Source organism: Pteropus alecto, unplaced genomic scaffold (assembly GCF_000325575.1).
Source record: "Pteropus alecto unplaced genomic scaffold, ASM32557v1 scaffold20, whole genome shotgun sequence".
NCBI classification, from domain to species: Eukaryota; Metazoa; Chordata; class Mammalia; order Chiroptera; family Pteropodidae; genus Pteropus; species Pteropus alecto.
Window position 1 is genome coordinate 5,363,493 of NW_006436298.1, and position 21,955 is coordinate 5,385,447.

At 38.4% G+C, this 21,955-nt stretch overlaps 1 protein-coding gene across 3 annotated transcripts in view; it reads left to right on the top strand.

Moving 5' to 3' along the window:
- Positions 1-21,955, top strand: part of MAST4 (microtubule associated serine/threonine kinase family member 4) — a 309,991-nt gene that overhangs the window by 269,845 nt on the left and 18,191 nt on the right. For 2 of the 3 annotated variants that reach the window (XM_025047832.1, XM_025047833.1), the window contains 11 exons: positions 1,108-1,316; positions 2,715-2,853; positions 4,239-4,371; positions 5,251-5,416; positions 7,239-7,340; positions 12,370-12,492; positions 12,694-12,806; positions 14,478-14,605; positions 14,950-15,185; positions 18,906-19,106; positions 21,431-21,660. In XM_025047832.1, the coding sequence (XP_024903600.1) occupies positions 1,108-1,316; positions 2,715-2,853; positions 4,239-4,371; positions 5,251-5,416; positions 7,239-7,340; positions 12,370-12,492; positions 12,694-12,806; positions 14,478-14,605; positions 14,950-15,185; positions 18,906-19,106; positions 21,431-21,660 (1,780 nt within the window). The remainder of the gene's footprint in view (positions 1-1,107; positions 1,317-2,714; positions 2,854-4,238; positions 4,372-5,250; positions 5,417-7,238; positions 7,341-12,369; positions 12,493-12,693; positions 12,807-14,477; positions 14,606-14,949; positions 15,186-18,905; positions 19,107-21,430; positions 21,661-21,955) is intronic. The other variant, XM_015590495.2, reaches the window with a different exon arrangement.

Below are 21,955 nucleotides of genomic sequence, written 5' to 3' on the forward strand. Positions count from 1 at the left end.
TATAGGGCAGAGTCCCTCATATTCATTTTTCAAGGACGATGACTATAACTAGTGGAAATGCATCTCAGATCAGATAACCCCTCATTTTAGGAGGCAGATTGTCGGATATACTTTGCTGTGATTAATTGCTTTTTAGGTAAATTACTACTTACTTGGTCGTTGCATTTGTTGCAGGCAGCCCCATGTAACCTATTATACAATTCTAATGACTGATAGCTCTTTAGGTCAATTATTACTTAACTGAGCATCGTCTAACCTGAGAGTTCAAACCTGTTCTCCCACAATAATGACAAGTGAGGAATAACTAATGAGAAAAGGAGCCAGTCTAAGACATTTATTGCTCAACATTTCCAGGTGGAGTTTTAAGACTCCCCCTCCTAATTATTTCCTTTGTCCACATTATTCGAAGCTTCAGAGAATCCATTTTACAATAAAGCTGCCTGACACCTTGGCCATGGGTTGAATGGAACAGAAACCAGTATATTATTGGCCACCTTTTATGATGGGAAACAGGCACAGATGTGACTCATGCCAAGGCCTGCTACTCTTTATTTCGGGATAGCCTCATATGACCTGTTATTCACTTCTCATTTATCTGAAAATTTCATTGGAAGTAAATTACTCTCAAATTGGAAGCCTACTCTAAGAAGCTATGGTCTTTTTGAAGATCCTTAGGGTATTATATAGAAAATAATTGCTTTAGTCAGTCAAGAAAAAATGCCTAACATATATCTAATGCTAAGAAAGATCTTCCTCTCTTCATATGGATGTACTTTCGTTCATTCTTTCCTGTTCTGACTTATATATTGGATTTTGTTTGTGGAAAAACTGAAAACATAGCTTACTCTTGAGACTGTCCATTTCCTTCAGCAGTGAAGATGAATTTGATGCCTTATGTATGACCTCTGACCTTTGTTGAAAGAATTTTGAAAAATCAATCTAGCCAAAGGACTTTGGCCAGAAATTGGATGTTTGTAGCTGCCGGCATAGCTTGTGTGAGCTGAATTCTGGCTGCTATGGGAACTTAAAAAGTTGATGATCACATGGTTTACTTTACCCAGAAGCATCCTCTCTTCGGTGAACCCCAACTCTTGTGCTCCTTTTCAGGGCAGTCTACTTCGTTCGGCATAAGGAATCCCGGCAGAGGTTTGCCATGAAGAAGATTAATAAACAGAACCTCATCCTCCGAAACCAAATCCAACAGGCCTTTGTGGAACGGGATATCTTGACTTTTGCAGAGAACCCCTTTGTAGTCAGCATGTATTGTTCCTTTGAAACAAGGCGCCACTTGTGCATGGTTATGGAATATGTGGAAGGTAAATCAGTCTGTGACACAGAATATGACACCTGTACCCAGAAACTCCTTGCTCATTTGTGTGGCTGAAGCTTTCTGTATTTCTGCCACATAATGGTTATATCCACCTAGGAACTGAAGCCAGGCAGTGAGATGGCTGTATTCCCAGTCATTATCTTGTGATAATTGCTTGTAAAGTGCCTGCTCTATTATAACAAAGGGAAAATTAGTGCTATTTGGAAAAAGGTTGTTTTTCTTTTTTAATAGCTTTTAATTCTAACTACCTCTTCTCAATTGGTCATAAAAGTTGGAATATAAGGGATGGGATTTTTTCTACTTATTTTTATCACATATCATAACATCATTCATTACTATTAATCTTAAAGAATGAATTAAAAATATATTATTTATGGTCTGTGGTAGGAAATTAAAAATAAGTTAGGGGAAAGGAGACATATTCAAGACAATCTAGCTTTTTTTTATTTTTTGTTTTGTTTGCGGTCTGCCTTTTAAGTGCTCCAAGTAATTTATTTCCATCAATTTTACATTAAATTTCTGAGTATTCGAGTGGCCATGACTTGTTGAAATAAACTGTTAATAAATGAAATGAATTGATTGGCAAGGGCCAAAATAATTTTTAAAACATCTAATTTAAGTTCTTGTAATTATTTGAACAAAATCCTCAAACTGTAAGACTGGAGAAAACATTAAATATCAATTAGTTCAGCCATTTTATTTTGCAGATGAGTGAACTGATCCCCAAGAAGGGAATAGGTTTACTGGATATTCAGTGGTAGATATAAGACAAAAAACAAAGCTTGCCTGATTTCCACCCATTGTTCTCTTCGCCACACCAATACTTTGCTTTATTAACCTATGTTGTGGTTATTTTTTTACAAGAACTAACATTTATCACGTGCTTTACATAGATTCTTTACATAGATTACCTCATCGAATCCTCACAATAATCCTAAATGGGATGACACTATTTTACTATCCTGATCTTACAGATGAAAGATCCAAGCCAGGTTTCCCTAAGGTCCCTCTACCTGTAGCGGTCAGAGCTAGAATTTGAACTCAGGAAGCTTGATTCCAGAATTCATGTTTTATATTGGTGTTTTTTAAATTGCCACCGTGTTCCTAAAATTCTGCTAGCAGTTTTTCAAATTTCAGTTCCACTTCAGAGCCAGCCCTGCTCTCTTCTAACTACTGCTTTTTAAATAAAAGCTATATTTTCTCCACATCACATCTTAATTAGAAACACGATCACTTAACATAGTCTCCACTTACAGATATGATAAGGTGTATCTGTGAGTAAAGGCCATTCTGCTTTGAAATGCTGCAGTCTAAACTGATGGTTTAGACTTCTTCAATTTTAGCTTATACTATACCTGCTAAATCTTTCTCTTTTGTTTAATAGGGGGCGACTGTGCTACCTTAATGAAGAACATGGGTCCTCTTCCCGTTGATATGGCCAGGATGTACTTTGCTGAGACAGTGCTGGCCTTGGAATATTTGCATAATTATGGAATTGTACACAGGGATTTGAAACCAGACAAGTATGTACACTGACGAAATGTCCCTTTTTTTTTTTATTACACAATACAAAAGTTTTCTTAGGTCTATAAAAATATTTTCTTTTAATGCTACTTTGTACATTTTAAAATTCTCCCATAATGTGTCTGGATGAGTTATTTTAACAGTATATATGGTAATTTATATATAATCCTTTAAGGGCTATGATGCTTCTAATAATAGCTTATGAGAAACAAAAGAAAAGGATGATTATAAAGGAGAGTTAATTAATTTTTTAAAAACTTTATTATGTAAACTTTTAAATAGCTACATAGATGGCTACTATTATTTTCTGGATAGTTTCTACATATGGTAACATACTTACATAATTTTCCTCTACTCCAAGATATATTTAAATTATATTCTATCTTACTCATAATATAATTTTTAAAAATTTAATCTATCGAGAGTTCATTATGGTGTCTGATTTGAGATACAGATAGACTATCTTTCTCCAAACGACTAGCTATTTATCTTGACATTATTTATTAAATATCGTATGCCTTCTCCACTAATTTGAAAAGCCTCTAAAAGCATTACATGTTAATTTGTAAAGCTTTAATGTGTGTTGAAAATTGTATAATAAATTTAACTCATGCTCATTACAGAAAATTTGGAAAATGCCGAAATACAGAAAAACAGTTTTCTTTAAATGTTTCTGGTAATTCACAACATCATCAAGGACAATTATTAGAATTTTAGCCTATTTCCTTTCAGAAGCTTTTTTCCCTTAACTTCTCTATTCCTTTAATTTTTTAATTAAAATTTTGATTTTCCCCCTTAAAATGAAAATTTTTTAAAATATAAACTCATAAAACTGTCAAATGTGAATTCTTTGCATGTATAAGAAATGTAGGTTTTGTGCTTAATAAGTAGAAATTTAAATTCAAGCCAGAAGTTGAAATCTGAAACAATACTTCATTTTCCTGTCCAAGTGCTTTATCTTTGGTTTCATCTGAATCACAGATGGGTTGCTTATCTTAGTTCCTGATGTGTGACATAGTATTATTATTGGTAGCACTTTCTCTTTTGTTTTCTTGTTCTGAAAATAGAAAGATGTCAGACTTCCATACTTGAATTCTTTTAACAGTTTCAGGTTTTAAATGATACTGTATTTGACTGCTCCAACAAAGAATAGCTGGGCCTGGTCTCTGGCCCTCCCTTGTGAATTACACTCAGCTGCCAGATGCAAGTATTTGACATCTTCCTGTGACTTCATCTCTTCCCAGGCCGAGTTTTGTAATAAGATTGACACCTATATACTAAATGGTCTTCTAAATTGACGGAGGGAGGGAGCTTAAAAAAAACAAAACAAAAAAAAAACAAGCTTCAAAGTGAATGTTGTAATATATGTCCTTCTGCTTCATAGTTTGTTGGTCACCTCCATGGGACACATAAAACTGACAGATTTTGGATTATCCAAGGTGGGACTAATGAGCATGACTACCAATCTTTATGAGGGTCACATTGAGAAGGATGCTCGAGAGTTCTTAGACAAACAGGTAAGCTTGCATGGTGTTCGGTTCTATAGAGAAATAACAAAGTACGATATTTCCAGTGAATTTCGGAATCAGCTTGTGAGAGATCTCCACGTTAGTACTGGGGGTTTAGATGTCTATATAAGCCTTACATTTAATAAAGTGCAAATTGCCTCCATTTTTCTCCCTGGGCCTCTTTGAACTGTCCATTCCTCCACATTCCTCCCCCACATTATGGTCTATTAGGAAGACGAAAGATCTAATTGCACACAAGTGGAAGTGTGAGAGAGACAAATGGAAAACTGTTTTTGTAAGGAATTCAGGAGTCTCAGTAGAGTACTCATGAAACTCATGATGCATTGTACAATCACGGGTGCTAAAATCCGAGCCATGGCCCATTTCTCTTAAAGCATGCCTCATTACCATGTGCCCACAATCTGTTCATTGTAAAGTTACTTAAGGTAAACACGTCTCAACTGTCATGCTTTTATGAAGGAACCAGGGTGTGAATATATTTTGGCCATATAAATGCTGAAACTATTTCTGATGCTGACAGATAAAAAAATGCCTTATTATTTTAAACTTATGGATTACAAATGTTTTTAATATTGTAAAATAAGTAAAACTGCCAAATGCAGTCGGGTGCTCAATTTGAAAGGACACGCTACAAATGGTTTAACATTCGAGTAGAATTCTAAACTTCCTTTCTTTGGTATTTAAATAATTACTGCATTTGGTATTTAGGATACCGACTTGTAACTGCTGTTCTTAAGTTCTTTATCTGTGTGTTTCCATGTGGTTGATCAGGTGCACTCTGGGCAAAATAATTGATATTTAGCCCTCTTGGTTATTTTAATTCATGTCTAGCATTCCAATTATTCTAATTTTGCAATCATCTTTTAGGTCTGTGGCACACCTGAATACATTGCACCAGAAGTAATTCTGAGGCAAGGTTATGGGAAGCCGGTGGACTGGTGGGCCATGGGAATTATCCTCTATGAATTTCTGGTTGGATGCGTGCCATTCTTTGGGGACACTCCAGAAGAGCTATTTGGACAAGTCATCAGTGGTAAATATCATCAGGAGTTATCTTTAAACCACTATTGGGAAGCAGCTATTTAATGTAATTCTGTGAAGTATCACCGTATTTACTACTAAAATGTTAACCTTTATCAAACAGTTTAGCCAACAAATTAAAAGAACTCACTCATCATAACACATAACTGACTTTCACCATATCAAGAGAGCAATTTGTGTTGAAAATTGATCAGAGGAAGTTTCGTTAACACGGAATTTGGAAATGTACTGGCAATGTAACCAATTTTATGTGTGCTTTTTCTGCAAAAGAAATTGCTGTGGGATTTGCAGATGAATTCATTGCTGTCCAGTCTTCCTCTCCATAATAACAAAGTTGCACCAGGGAAGAGAAGGTTAATGTGGGTAACGTTTACATAAATGGGAAAAATGGCTAATGGCACAATGAAGAAATTAACAAAAATGTAATAAACCCTAAAACAAATGTCTACCAAATAATAAATAATGAGAATGGGAAGGAAGCAAATTTAATCCACAGATTGTTAATGATTTCATTGGTAGTTGTTATGGTATAATGTTATTTCTGTAACAGCTGTTCATCTTTCATTTAAAATTCAATAACCTTTAGATCTTAACCTGCAAGCTGACCCTGACTATTGTTATGCGGCTTGTGGCAAAACTAAATGATAATTAAATAGGCTCTATTCCTACCCTATCTGCTGTTTTTATAAATTTCCTTGAAATGTAGATTAAAAAGGCCTCTCTCAAAGTTTGTCCGTCATTACTGATACCTCCATCAGCAACCTCTAGTTCATTCTGGACTGTGCTTACGGGGTCCAACAGTGGAAATAGAAGGAAAATTCATTTTGGAGCCCCTTAATCACAGCATTATTTTTTTATCACTGACTTTGTGAGTCAGGCATATTTATAAATTTTAACAAAGTAGATCTGTGAGTTGCCTGCAGTGAATAACCCTTTTATACAATATCCGAGCTGTTTATGGATTTATAACTAGGCTGTTTTCTGATATACTAAGGCCTGAATGGCAAGAGGAATCAACTGTTTAATTAACACAAGCAGCAAATGCTGGCTTTGTTCTCAATGCCTTACGGCTCAGATGCATATTCATGTTTTATTTTCCAAATCAGATTTAAACTGCAGCAGAGGAAGCTAGAGGCAGGCACACACAGAAATAACTCATGTTTTTATTGCATTTCCATACACACAAGCATGCACACCTATCTTCAGGCAAACTCCTTTTGAATGTAGAACATATTCTAATATTTATGACAATTTTAAATACTTCCCTTACTATGATTACTTTAGATTTTTTTTTCTTCTTCAGTCTTAGCATTTTGATCTTTCCTTTGTCTCTGGAAATAGTTATTTTTACAAAACTACTTTCTGCTTCTTGGAGCTGCAGAACTCTATGGCCGTGGCCCAATTCTAAGCTGAGGATAGTAGGAGAGAAAGTCTTACTCTCAGATGATCCCTGCATGGGTGGCCACCTGAAACACAGGTGTTTAGAGTTTCCACTCCATTAAGTCCTCTTAATCACCAGAAGGAGCAATTTGTTGTGAGCCAATTCTGTCAAAGAAAAATGAATCAAAATGGCAAATGAAAGATACCGGTTATTGAAATATTCTCTCCCTGCTTTGTTTAAAGCTGTGCTATTCCTGTCTCGTGAAATAATGCTTCTCAAACTCGACTAGGCCTAAGAATCAACTGAAGATGCAGATTCTGGTTCAGTAGGTGGGCCCTGAAATTCTGCATTTCTGACAAACTCTCAGGGGATGTCCATGCTTTTGAGATATGGACCACCATTTGAGCTATAAAGTTGCTTTTCTTCCTTCTAGATGAGATCAACTGGCCTGAAAAGGATGAGGCACCACCACCCGATGCCCAGGATCTGATTACGTTGCTTCTCAGACAGAATCCCCTGGAGAGACTGGGAACAGGTTAGAGCACATATGTTTTAATTTTGCTAATATGCAAGATATAATGTCCATGTGGAGCACTCAGAGGTTTGTGTTTGTGTTTTGTTTTTTGCATAGTAAACATCTGTTAGTCGATGTAGAACATGACCACAAGACATTATAACAGTAGTAGTTTGGATTTTTTTTATTTTTTTTTATTTTTTTTTTATGATTCAGAACAGTATGCACATTTGGAACATTGGATGTTGTTTTTCTTCTTTTTCCTTCTTTTTTTCACAAAGCAGAAATTTTTGTTAATTTGTTTCAATAAATACAATTTCTCTGGAAGAAAACCTCAAGGGCATATGTAATTCTTCTGTACTGAAAAGCATGGATATTAAATAATTTGAACCAGAGGATTAGAGATGTAGAGTTTTTTTATTTGGAGATTTTTTTTAAAATATGTATTTCCAGAAGAATTTGACCCAGCATTGTTACCATCTACAGGCTTTGGAATGGGTTATCAGTTCTTGAACTAATTACAAGAAATAAGTACCTGAGGTGGAGCTATGCTGTTCCATCATGGTGATCTGCACTAAGACCTGAGAAAGGATTAAATATCACTGACTTTCAAGATTAAGGAGATAGTAGATTTGTTGGTTGCTGGTGATTTTTCCTGACTGTTCTGCTACCAGTTTTTTATTTTTAATTTCTGCCCTTCCTTTTCTTTTTCTTCCTTGTTCTGAATAGACAGATTTAAAGATACCAGTATAGAGTCCCAGCCAGCCCCAGTATATGAATTTATCTAAGTGAGACTAAATATTAAATATGAACACACCACACGCACACTCACACACATACACATGCACACAGTAAACAGTATTCACAATTTCCATCAGTGAAAATCGGCTTGATGGGTTGTTTACTCTGAGCTGTTTCATTCTACTTCATTTTAATAGAGATATTAGAAAATACGGAAGAAATTATTCTCTTCCCCCTTTTTTCTAAGACAAGAACTATTTACAACAGTCCCAAATATTTATCTTACACTGTTCTCCACATTCGCCCACAGCTTCCCCAGTTGTAGAGCTCTGTTGTTGCTTAAGTGTGGAAGGCTGTGATACTAGAGTTTATGATGAAGCATTAAAACCGATGGACCAAATCTTTATTTTATAAATAAAGTTTTATTGAAACACAGCAGTGCCATTTATTTATATATTGTCTATGGCTGCCTTCATGCTACAGTGGCAGAGCTGAGTAGTCATGACAGACTGTGTGGCCCACAAAGCCTAAAATATTTACTATTTGACTCTTTACAGAAAAATCTTGCAGACTATTTGATTAGATAATCAAAGTTTAAAAATCAAGGCTCATTTGGGGAAACTGTTTTGAATTGAGCCTCTTACTATTGTATCATCTATGCCTTTCTGCCTTTTTCAGTGGATGAGTGGACCTTTGAACTGATTGAACTCTTTGAACAGTGTATTTTACATTTCTTCCCATCCTATTTGGTTTCTCCTTCTCTGAAGTGACGAGCAAACTTGTTATTTCCCACTCTCTGTGACCTACAGTCAGATTTGCTTTATGGTTCAAGAGATAAGAGTAGCTGTCAAAGAATCGGTGTCAAGGCTCTCTATGGGGCAGAATTTTGAGGAGTGATTTTAACTCACTTGAGCTAAATATGAAAAGCAGTGGCATTTTAAGATTGCCCTGCAACAACACAAGTATGTATTTACATGTTCTAATCAACTGTCCCAGAGAGGTGTTACCCTAAGATATGACTAAAATTATATTACAGTCAGCTTACCCCTTCTAAAAAGTCCCCTTCTCTTCAGTGTTTATATGTCAGTTTAGAGAGTTTTCCTATTTAATATTCTACCCATTTCCCTCCTCTAAGAATACTTGGATTCTTGACTGGACTTGATTTAATGAGACAGGGCTATGACAATGGTCAGCATATCCATGTTTATATATTATATGACGCAAGTTATCTTTCTGCAATTTTCTCCTTGACTGATACTTTTGGTCTTTTCAGGTTTGACAGTTTGAGAAACAAATCTCCTATCAAAAGCTCAAAAGAGACATTTGAAAGACCCTGCCCAAGCTCTTAGCATTGTCAAGAAGTCCTTGCCAAACAGGCAGGTCCAATGTGACAGGTCCCAGTAGGACTCAAAGAAAGAGGCTGAGAATCCCGCAGGCCTGCCATGCTGCTTCCAATGACAGCATTTTGGATTTAATGCATATTTAGTGGGCAAAATAATGCACCGTGAAAATGTGCGAATGCACATTTGCCCAAGAGACTAGAGAGGTTGAGAAAAGGAGTGTGAAGAACATAATGGATGTTTAAGAAACTTCCATGAAAGGAGAGAAAAACTCAAGGGAGTAGAACATTAGTGCCAAAGCATAACTTGGAATTTGGGAGCTTGTTGTACTTGAACTGGACTTTTGAACTTGTATCGAGTGGAAGTCTGGCTCATTGGACTTTAAAGCTGCTCAGATATGATCCTACCCATGTACCAGCTGGAGGTGTGGAGTAGTTCCTTTATCACCCTGAGGCTCAGATTCCTGATCTGTGGAAACAGGCATGTTATACACCTCCTAGGGTTATTGTGAGGACTAAATGCAAACATTCATGCAGGCATCTAGTACATTAACCTAGTGCATCATAGGAGTTCAAGTGTCTCCAACCCCTACCCAGTGAATTCACCCGATGAGAGCTGTCGTTTGCATGAGTTTCTGTGTCCATGCTGTATCAGCAGTTTAGCATAGAGGAAAATTTTCCCCAGTGTGTTCCTTTAATTTTTTTGTTCCCCTTTTCTCCAAAAGCTCATGAGAAATAGGACCCAGTGATAAGCAACCTTTTCTCAGTGGGGCACAAAGGCCAAAGGATGAGAAATGTGAGCTGGTCAGTAGTGAGCTGTAACTCCTTGGGGAGGACCCATTTGTCATTGTCCACAGAGATAAGTGAATACTCTCACCATCTTGTGTCCTAAAGAGTAGCAGGCAGGGGAGTAAAAATACAGAAACTCTGGATATGGTCCAGAAGTGCTGTTTGAGCCCTTGGCTGTAGAGAACTGTGCTTTTCTGGATAAAGCTGAGTGACCTTGGAGTTCAGAGCTGCCATTTGGTGTGGTCCCATGAGCAGTAGCTGAAGCGATGATCATTGCAGCATAGTGTGTGGTGGGCCACAGAGTAGGTCTTTACTCTTTGGACCTCAGTGTGGTTGGCACAGTGAGGAAGTTGTATAGGTAAATATTTAAACGCTTTAACTTCCCCAAGATGAGAGCACTAGAAGAAAATGTCATTGACAGCTGTATTTGAGGACATCGATTGGACTAGATGAGAGCTTTGGACTAGATGATGCATGGAGATCTGGCATTGGACTATGCAAAGGTGTTGTGAGAACAGCCTTAGAAATTGGCTGTTTGGCTCAGTTCCCTAGTATTGGCAGTTGTGAGTTCACTTTCAAATCGATACAAGAAAGTTGGCAGGGTAGGATGCAAAATAAAACATGCCTCCCCCTTAAATGGCATGTGACATTATGGTACTGAGAATGGACTTGGGTGTTTTTAGAAAGACCTTGTTCAGCCCTCTAAACCTTATTCAGGGATCATGGTCCAGTATGCTTTGTTGTTTATCCTTAGTTTCCCCACCCCAAAATGGAGATGATAATACCTACTTCGTGGGGTTGCTTTCAATGACGTAATTAAAGGAAAAATGATACCTCTAGTACCCAGCGCAATACTTGTCAGATCAGCCCTCAAATGACAGCTGCTGCTATTGCTGTTGTCATCACATCAGACTGTAGTATTGTGCTATGAACACAGAGAATGTCTAGATAGGATCCTGGATAAAGATTCTAATCAAATGCTTTGTAAAGAAATCATTCTCTCTTTTGGGGGGTATTTTCCCACTTTGTTCTTTTCTCTCCACTCCATTGTTTTCAGAACGCTAGTTTCCCTTGGCTGGGTTTGATGCCCTGATCTACACCTTGTGCTGGAGGGTCGTGCTGGGGACCACACAGCCAGCTCCTCCACTCCAAGATCCAAGGCCATTTTTCATTCAGCTTGCATTTTTCATTCTAGTCCTTTCGTGCCCCACTGAGGACAGATTGAGAAGCATGGGTGACAACTTCATTAAAGAGGCATTTACATCACACCTAGAAGGGCATCTCCTGGCGGGGAGACTGATTAGACCCTGGTATTGGTCTTGTGAGAAACCTCTCTTCCTGATATTTTTTTCCGGGTTGTTTCTTATCTCCTTTATCAACAGTGTGCATGTTTGAGGCAGGGCAGGGGGCCTGATTCTCATGCTATGGTTTTATGGCATGTATACCTTCTTCTCTTTACGTGGGGTATAGTGTAATGTTTTGATGGGCCTGCCCTTCAAAATCACTCTTTAAATTCATGAACTGAATTAAAAACATTATTTTACTGAATTGTGCTATCATGCTGATTTGACAAAAAGAATCATAAAACTTAGGAATTGTGATTGATTTTTATCACATGCATTATACATCTATCAAATAGGTTTGCCCATTTCTTACTTAAGAATCTGTAATCCACAGAATATAATTCCTACCCATGTTAATGAGCCAATCCAATAAAATTGAATGGTAACCATTATATTCTATTTAGGAAAAATTCATCCTTATTAACCCAACCTCCAGGGAAAATATTGCTGTGAACACATTTTGCACCTTGTTAGAATTTCTTTGGTTTATAATGAAAGTCTGTGTTTGGCCAATGTGTGTCCACATCCCCAGGTTCAGCATAATGTGCATTTAAGTGGTCACATCATTAACCTTTGAAAATTAGAGGAAGCCCCGGAAGAACTGACAGTGAAAATCTGTGCCATAATGACTGCTCTTAATAAAATCAAGTCATCTGATAAATTATGGGGGAAATTTTGGGATGTTTGGGTTATAGAATGAAAAAATAAGACTTCCATGACTTATTTTTTCTCTGTTGATACTTTTTTTTTTTTTTTGGTTATTCTTAAAAGCAGATGTGTACCTGTGCTTGGAGGGTAGTTTAACACTTTCTCCCCTGCCCTCTCCCCACCCCTCCAGGTGGTGCCTATGAAGTTAAACAGCATCGATTCTTCCGTTCTCTAGACTGGAACAGCTTGCTGAGGCAGAAGGCAGAATTTATCCCCCAACTGGAATCTGAAGATGACACAAGTTATTTTGATAGTATGTGCACTATCTGACATAAAACATTATTTGGCCTTTACTTTGTAGAAAATTATTTCCACTTTTCATAGAATCTTCCCATCTAGAACCTATGAGCTCTTAAATGTAATGTTGCTTTGATATAGAATTAATAATTAAAATGCCTACATCAAAAGCTGAAATTCTAAGTAACTGGAACTATTCCCAAACATTTCTCGGTAGCTCGGTCAGAGAAGTATCATCATATGGAGACTGAGGAAGAAGATGACACGAATGATGAAGACTTTAATGTGGAAATAAGGCAGTTTTCCTCATGTTCACATAGGTTTTCAAAAGTAAGTGAAATATGGCATAAATATACAGGATCTCTCTGAGGGAGTCTCCCACTGGCCAGATAGTTGGTACCTCTAAACAGCTGGACATGATTGTAAAAACCACCTACAGTGTTTTGGAGCTTGGGGTCTCCTGTACTTAAAATTTATTTTTGCTTAGAAAAAGTGACCTCCCCCCTCCGTCCCCACCACCATCTTCATGGTCCAGAGCCTCTACCCTGCCTCAGGAGTATATTTCTCTGTTTTATGCTCCACAGATAAACATCTTTTTTCTTGGAGGCACAGACTTGCCACTCATAGTCATATCTTTGGAGTACATTATAGCCATGCCTATACTGGCATCACCTTGCATGCCCTAGTCTAGGTCAGTGCCAGGCTGTGGAGGTGTCCCCCATTTCTTTCATGTTGTAATGAGAACATTGAGCTCAGTGCGTGCAGAGCCCTCTCCAAGGAAGATATGGATTAAAACACAAAGGAGAAGGCTTAGTCCTTGACAAAAGCTAAGACACTTGGGGATAGTTGATTGTGGAATGAGAAAGCCTGGTAACCAATAATGCAAAATATAAGTTATATTTTGAGGCAGGAGGAAGCTAAGCTAGAATTTTGGAAATGGTAGAAGATAATAAAATTGATGTTTGAGAAAGATTTTTTTTTTTTTACTGATAGCGGTAAGTTTAAAAGGAACAAACAAATAAAACAAAGAAACCTGATAATTCTGAGACAGGGCATCAGGGCTTTGGGAAAATGGAAATAAACCTAGAAGGCACCCTACCTCCCTTTTGCTTTTTTCAATAGCTATATATTTTCTGTTGCCATGGCATTTTGCCTGATTACTCTTTAGTTCTTCCATAGCATTTAGTAATTTTAGTGTTCTGCACCTTTTTTCTAAATGACTATCTAGAATGCATCTGCAAATCGTCCAGCACAGCCCTCCCTGTTTATAGGAAGGACAGAAAGAGGTAGGGACTTCCCTGGAGGGCATGGTGGCTGGTCTGTCCCAGAGCCGGGACCGAAGCTTTGATATGATTGGGTGCTGGCTTTTCCCAGTGCCTGTTCTCTGGCCCATCAAAGCCGGCCCCTAAACTCTATTTCCTTCCCACTGTCTCCTGTCCTTTAGTCACCTTCCTTCTTACCCCAGTAGATATAGGCAGTGTCAGGGCCATTCCCATGAGAACAGCAAAAGGCTCACTTGGGCAGTGGGAGATGCTTCCTGGGCTGGGCGCTCGGCTCCCTATTTTACTTCCATCTTTCCCGTGGGCCAACAGAGGTCTCAGGTTTGCTTAAGCTCTGATCCCCTTAAAAAATCCCAGTATCGACATGTGAAGCTGCCTGTATGTGTTTGGGATTTGTAGGCCAAACAAATACCTCTGACTCATAACCAAGTCTGCACCACATCCTCCCCCCAATGCATCTATGGATTTTGTTTGCAGATACAAAGTCCATAACGAGGTATGGTGATCGGGTGATGAATTAGTAGCTCCCCTCTCCAAAAGAAAAAAAGATTATACCATTCATGTCAGGACTCAAGTAAACAGCATTGGAAAGTACCTTCTGAATACACAGTCCTGATCCAAACTTTAGTCATACTCTCAGGTTTTTCTCCCATGATTTTTCTTTTTTTTCTGACAAACTCTTTAAGAAGATATTAATAAACATTGACTATTTGCCTTCCAGGTTTTCAGCAGTATAGATCGAATAACTCAAAATTCAGGAGAAGAGAAGGAAGACCCTGTGGACAAAACCAAAAGTGCAACTTTGCCATCCACGGAAACTCTAAGCTGGAGTTCAGAATATTCTGAAATGTATGTGAAATGCCTGTTAAGAAATATCATAAGCCGTGGCTGCTAGAGCAGTGTTCTTAAATGTGAGCGTGTATCAGAATCAAGTGGAGGGCTTGTAAAAACACTGATTTGCCGGGCGCATCCTCAGAGTGCCCGATTCATATCCTGAGGATGTGTTTTCTAACGCGCTCCTAGGGGATGCTGATACTGCTGGTCTGGAGACCACCCTTTGAGAACCACTGCTCTAGATGTGTCTTGGTTAGGCTTTCTAAGTTTCATTTCTACCTGATTTCTTCCAAAATTCATCTTGAACACAGTTTCCTCGTATGTATGTATACAGGACTTTGTTTTTATTTTTAATTAAGGCAACAGTTATCCACATCCAACTCTTCAGATACTGAAAGCAACAGACGTAAACTCAGTTCTGGCCTGCTTCCCAAACTGGCTATTTCAGCAGAAGTAGAACAAGGTGAAGCTGCTCCTTGCTCCGGAGACCTCCATGAAGAGCCAGAAAAGCCAGCCCTACCTCCTGCAGAGTGTGCTCAGGAGGAGCCCGAGGTTACCACCCCAGCCAGCACCATCAGCAGCTCCACCCTGTCAGGTAAGCCCCTGGGTGTGGTGCCTGCCATCCAAACATCACCCACATTGATAAGTGGCTGCCAGTGCTGAGTCCTAGGGTTGGCCAGACAGGGATGCTGGTGTTTTGTGCAGCTAGACTCCTTCCACGGCCCCACTTCTTGGGCTTGGGGAATGAGCTCCTTAGAATAAAGATCAGATGTGTCAGACCCCTCCTGAGTGCATGGAGCTCCTTAGAATGAAGATCAGATGTGTCAGACCCCTCCTGAGTGCATGGCCATACAGCATACCATTCTTGCTTCAGCTTGACCTAAGAGCTAGTCTTAACTTTCACAGTTGGGTTTCAGTAGGATCCTGTAGTGACAGACCACAGAGAGAGCATGTTCTCTCATGCAAAAGCATGTCTCGTGGAGTTGTGTCTAATGCAAAGGCATGAGTCATGAAGCTGCATCTAACTCAAAGTTAGGAATAAGGAATAATATCAAGGAGTCAAGTGGTCAAAATCACCCTCAAAAATGTCTGAAGTCACCCATAAGGTATAGCAGAAAGCTAGTTTTCCCTTTCATGTTGAAAGGGGTGGTTTTTGCTAAGGGGCCGTATTGTACCAAATCACTTATCTCTCTGCACGAGACTGTGTGAGTACAGCAAGATGCTTACACTGTGAGATTCACAGATATCTGCTGTATATCTGGGACTGGGAGTGGGAAGAGGGTCAGAAGTACCAACACAGTTCAAACTGGCATTTTATGTGCGTATGAAACAACTCCACTGTACACAAAAGTTACCTTCCTGGTCTCTGGGTCACTGGAGTAAGAAACTCCTGAGATGACTTTGGGAAGCAGTCAAGGGGCTTGGGCCTTTTCTATGGAAGCACTGTATAATGTCACTTTTGTGTGAAGCAACCTTCCTGACAACAGGAATGGTGTCACAGGTTTTTAAAATTCTTAATGTATCGTACATACTTGTTGGCCCTTAATAATGGAGGTTTCCTCATCAGATGATCAACTTGCAAGCCCTTGAAGTGCATTTAAAATATTTGGTTTATAAAGTTTTATGCACAGCAGATTCTTCTACAGAGCAATGTGCACTTATGCTTTAAAAAAAAAAAAAATTAAACGTGGATGTGGTTTTAGGGTTGCTATAATAAATGTTTTCATTAAATCACATTCAATATGTTATATTGATAACCATAAATGATTCCAAGATTTTTCATGAATATATTTTAAACTAACTGAATATTCATAGTGTAAAGTTTTCTTTTTTTTTCAATTATTTCAGAAAACCAAATTTTACAGGATGGGTTTATTTTAGCCTCATTAAAAAGTTTGGTTCTATGGAGGAGTTTCACATGTACTTAGAGTTTATCATGGGGAAAAATAATGGGCATATTTTTTCTTTTCTCTCTCCAGTTCTGTTTCCATTAGGATAAATTGACTTGTCCTAACTCTATAAAGCCAAGAGAATAGCAATTTACAGGTAACATAGAAACAACCTAGGAATCTGGGCTCCCTGATCATTTTTAGTTCATCTCGGTAATCAAATCAAATCTCAGTATTTTATATTTTGGTTACTAACATTTCTTAGTTTATTTTCTTACTCCGAATAGAGTATGTTTACCTCCATTTAAAATTTATTCTTAATATAGCACATTGTTGATGACCCCTAGTCTCTTCAACCTACTTGCTATAAGAAAGGTGGGAGGTAACGGGAGGAGAATGGTGTCTGAGCATTTGACAGATTACTTTCGTAATTAAAAAAAAATCTGCTTAGGTCCTGCCATGCATTTTGATTAATAGATTCAAACCACCTTTCTCTTTGTCTCCCCCATACACTCACTAAAAATAATCAAAGACCTTGGGGGCTGTACAGAATAGAGAGATGAGCTGATTCGCTCACAGCCAAGGATAATTAGGGAATCTGAAAACTGTGACCGTAGTAAAATTAAATTTGTTGATTTTTATATTGCTCCACCATCAAAAATAAAGAACCTTTGACATGTCTAGAACATATAGGTGACATCATCCACCAATGGCACAAAAGAAACACAAGCTTATGTACAGTGCTAGGAAACGAGGCGGAAGCAAGGAAGAGATGGTAGGAGGACACTACATAGTCACAGCCTGGCATTTAGGGAAGTACAGCTTTATACCTGTTTCTCTTTTCTCATGACTACGTTGTTTTTTGAATCAGAGAAAAGTAGAAGTCTTGAAGTCAGTCATAGAGCTCAAATGCATTGAAACAAATTATTCATTGTAAAGCGATTCAGCTTTTCATTTTATACCTGTCAATGATATTATCCAAACCAAATTAGAAAGGAAAAGGAAGTGTGTAGCTTACCCAAAAGTAAGCTTAAGGTTTTTGACATGAGATTTTTGATTTGTGAAGCAGTTTTTTATTAAGTCCTTCAGCAGTTGATTTCTTTATTTAGAGTGAATGGAATAGATATACTGTTAATGAGACTGAGTTTGGCATGTAACAGTAGAAAGATTGTAGATATTTGCCTTAAGATTATCTTTTTTTGTTGGTCAGGTTGGTGTCAAATAGAAGTCCATGAATCCTTTTCTGTACCTACAGCACAGTAGGTGATCATGTCCTGTGCTGTGCCTAAGCCCACTCTCCCAAGTCACAGGCTTCCCATCTTTTTGACCCTGTAGAGTCTGTGCCACCTCCTGTGAACTAAGGCCATACTTCAACTGTGGAAGGAAGGAAGGAAGGAAGGAAGGAAGGAAAAAGAAAGAGTAGGAAGAACCAAAAGGGATAAGTGGCCATTCAGCTTTTCTCTGAGGTACTCAGCAGGTCACTCTGCTCAAGAACTTTTTACTCCTGGCCTGTGCAGTCACAAGACTGACATCAGTGATTTTCCATTTCTGCATTTCCTATGTAGTTATATTCTCTTAGGATACTCTGCTGAAGGAAGTCCTAATTTCTAACTTTAAAAAAAACTTCTAGTTTACATTAAAGGTTAATAAAATTAAAAATAAAGAAAGCATGGCTGGTTTAAAGGAAAGGGGATTTTCCTACTAGTTTAATTACTTCGGGGCAGATCAGCATTTGCCACTGTCTAGATTAAAAGCCAGGAAGATTTAGGGAGCTATTGAGTAATGTAGCCAAAATAATATCCTTTTTCTTGTCCTTTGAAATTTAGAAGAAGCTTAGAGTGAAAGGTGTGAGAAGTCAAAGGGGACACTTTAGGCACTTTTCTAGAAGTTACATACCTGAGCCTAGTGTGAAATGTGTCCTGGGAAGATGGTAGGAGATGACACAGGCATAAGTCTACATGAAGTAATTAAATGATGTCCACATATCAAAAACCATTATTAATAGCATTGCTAATTATGAACATTGTTATCATATACAGTAGGTAGTCAAGTTATTCATAAAGTGATATTTGGTTCATAACATGGCCTTTCATGGTGGGGTGGGGGAAAGTTGTCTCTACAAGGGTTATAAAATATAGATTCTAGAAAGTAATTATTCCAGTTAAATGGAGTCATTGATTGAGAATTAGCAGACTTGTAGACAACTGGAATAAAACCTGAATGGACACCTTTTTCATCTTTTCCTCTTCCACGTCACCTTTCTCAACCCATCATGTGATTTTAATGTTTGCCTGACACTGCAGGGACTCGTGAGCCACGAGGGAATATGTTTCCCAACGTTTCTCCTTTCTTCTCTCTCTTCTCCCCTTTCGCCACCTCTCTTATCCTGTTTTCCTGAACGTGTTTATCCCTTCTTCTTTGTACAGTTGGCAGTTTTTCAGAGCACTTGGATCAGATAAATGGACGAAGCGAGTGTGTGGACAGTACAGATAATTCCTCAAAGCCATCCAGTGAACCCGCTTCTCACATGGCTCGGCAGCGCTTAGAAAGTACAGAAAAAAAGAAAATCTCGGGGAAAGTCACAAAGTCCCTTTCTGCCAGTGCTCTGTCCCTCATGATCCCAGGAGGTAGAGAGATATCTACTCGCATGAAATTGTGTGACTTGTGCATGTGGTCTCCTCCCCCTCCCCCAGTTTGGAATGCTGATTGAGATGCAAGATTGCATGAAGCTGCAAAGGTGCCTAGCCCAGCTCTCTAGAGCTCCCTGCAGGCGCTCCAGAGTTCCCAGAGAGCTTGTGTGTCTTATTTCTTCTCCCTTCTTTCTGCATCAGGAGATGAGGCAGGCTTCTTTTCACAAAGCATTATTGCTTTTATATGTTTCCTTTTTTTCTTTTTTTCCTCCCCTACCCCCAAGTTAAGTGATAAATGTTCCTCCTCTGAATAATTTTTCTTCTCTAGATTATGCATCATTTATATACTTTACAGAGCTGTTTACAGCATCTGTGTGGGAAAGCTAAGTATAGTTTTTCTCATCTAATTAATAAGGAAATAGACACAGAGAACATAAGTTTTTTATTTCTGGGGATGCAGAGAGTCACAGACAGCACTGAAATTGTTTTCCCAGCCCTGTCTGTTGAGCTATGCTTCCTCCTACTGGTAGTCAAATCATTTTCTGCCCTGTGTTAGAAAACTGGGCTTAATTATAGTTTTCTTGAATTGCAGTATTTTTGCACAACCTGGTTGTGTCTCTAGTACTCATAAGTCTATAGTAATTCTACTAGCAAAGATAAAATACACACCCTCGTGGTTATGACTTCTCACTCACATGACAGCATGAGAATGGAAGTGGCAATCGAATTATATTGCAGATGGCTTGCATTTGGAAGAATACAGACCATGTATAAAAGGGATTGTTTACATTTTTGAAATTTCAAATTTGTGCAGAAAGAAAGTAGCTATAAACAAATGCTCATTTAGGGGTAGTACTCACTTTACCGCATTGTTTTCTGGGAGGTGTCCCATTCAGCACAATAAAACAAACACCTGTCCCCGGTAGTTTGAAGGACTATTCACACCCGAATGCAGTAGCCTCAGTGCAGCTGCAGTCAAGGAGGTAAGTGCAATCTGGTCCAGCTCACTTTTGAAAGCTGGCGAGAAAGCCCACATCTTGGTAAAATAGAGCAATTCAGGAGGTAAGGGAAACCGTCATGAAGTAATGGATCCCAGGCCTGGCTTTTCTACGCTTTGGTCTGTATATCCACCCTGCCCTCCCTCCTCTTGCTTGCATGTTTTGAATTTCCCTGCCCACCACTGTGTGTCTTTTCACCTGGGCTCCTGATTAGACAGAAAGTAGTCAGCAAAAGAGCACCAAGATGCCACATGAAGTCAGAGACTGAAGGAGCATGGATAGTGATACATTTAGCTCATTGTTCTACTTTGGACAGACATCAGAACTGGAGCAAAACGTGGTTTGGGTACTTGGAGCTTCCTGTGGCCACAATGCTACCCACCACACTGGTGAGTCTTCGGTAGCGCTGGCACTTTGTAACCTGGCTCCAGCTGAGCTCACATTTAAACCTCAGCATCTTTGTAGATTATTCTTTTTCTCAAGCATATACACACACTTCACCTAAGTTAAGATCTGTTTAGATTCACATAACTGGAACAGTGATATTAGCTATGAATTAAAAGAATGTTTGCTTATAAAAGAAGGAAAACAGTAGTATTGGTGTTTTGTAATAATAACCGAGTTCCTCTAAAAATTTCTACATTTCACCTGCATTATCCTCTCAAAAACCTTATTATAAATACAGGTAATATATAAAGAGAATCAAATGTAACCATAGTAATAAGGAGTGATTCTTTATAAAGAAGTTGCTATTTCAGTGCTTTCTTGATCAAAATTTTCAAATCGATAATTCAATAATAATGTAAAAAGCAGCTGGTAAATTGAACATTTGCTTCTTGGCAATGAATGTTTGAAAAGGGCCACATTAAGGTTGTTACGGGCAAGATTTGGAGCCTGAGAATCTCCTACTATAGTCTAGTCTTTTCTGTGAGGGTGGACTTGAAATCCATACAGCTATAATTTGTTTCTTTAATTAAAATAAAATGCATTAAATAAAAATATCACAACAAGATAGTACTTAAGTTTTATGTGTGTTTTAATTAGCCTAGAGAACTAAGAAATTATAACTTTTGATAATAATTGAAAAATTAGCTAAAATTGAAACACTTTTAAAGTTTCCCGGATAGGCTTCTGTTTTGAAATCCATGATAGTTACTAATAGAAATGTTTTTATATTATTTCTTCTTCATTTTTTTCCATTAAAAACAAATAAATTTGGTTTGCAACCATGCTTCCAATCCCGGCAGGTCTGAGGTGAGGGCTGGCTGCATGTATGTCTGTGTGACCAGAATCAGCTTTGATGACTGGCTACTTTTTTTGCAGATATGTTTGCTGTTTCTCCACTGGGAAGTCCAATGTCTCCCCATTCCCTGTCCTCGGACCCTTCTTCTTCACGGGATTCCTCTCCTAGCCGAGACTCTTCTGTGGCCTCTGCCAGTCCACATCAGCCCATTGTCATCCATAGTTCAGGGAAGAACTATGGTTTCACCATTCGAGCCATCCGGGTGTACGTGGGAGACAGTGACATCTATACAGTTCACCATATTGTTTGGGTAAGACCAACAGCCTCTCACGCCTTGCTACTTTTCATTCCCAACTAAACTGGAGAATGGATAAATTGTCTCACACACGGTTAACAGCAACTGTATTTTCTGTTAAGCTGGCATCTGGGACCTGTTCCATTTTTCTTTTAGTCTTTCCTTTTATCTATGTGGTGGAATTGAATTTAGTACAAACTAATCCTTTCTCATAGTTCTATTAGTTTTCATATTTGATTGTCCGCAGGTTGTACCAAGCTGGTAGAAATAGTCAAAGACAGTCCTATTTCCATCCTTATTTATTTTATTT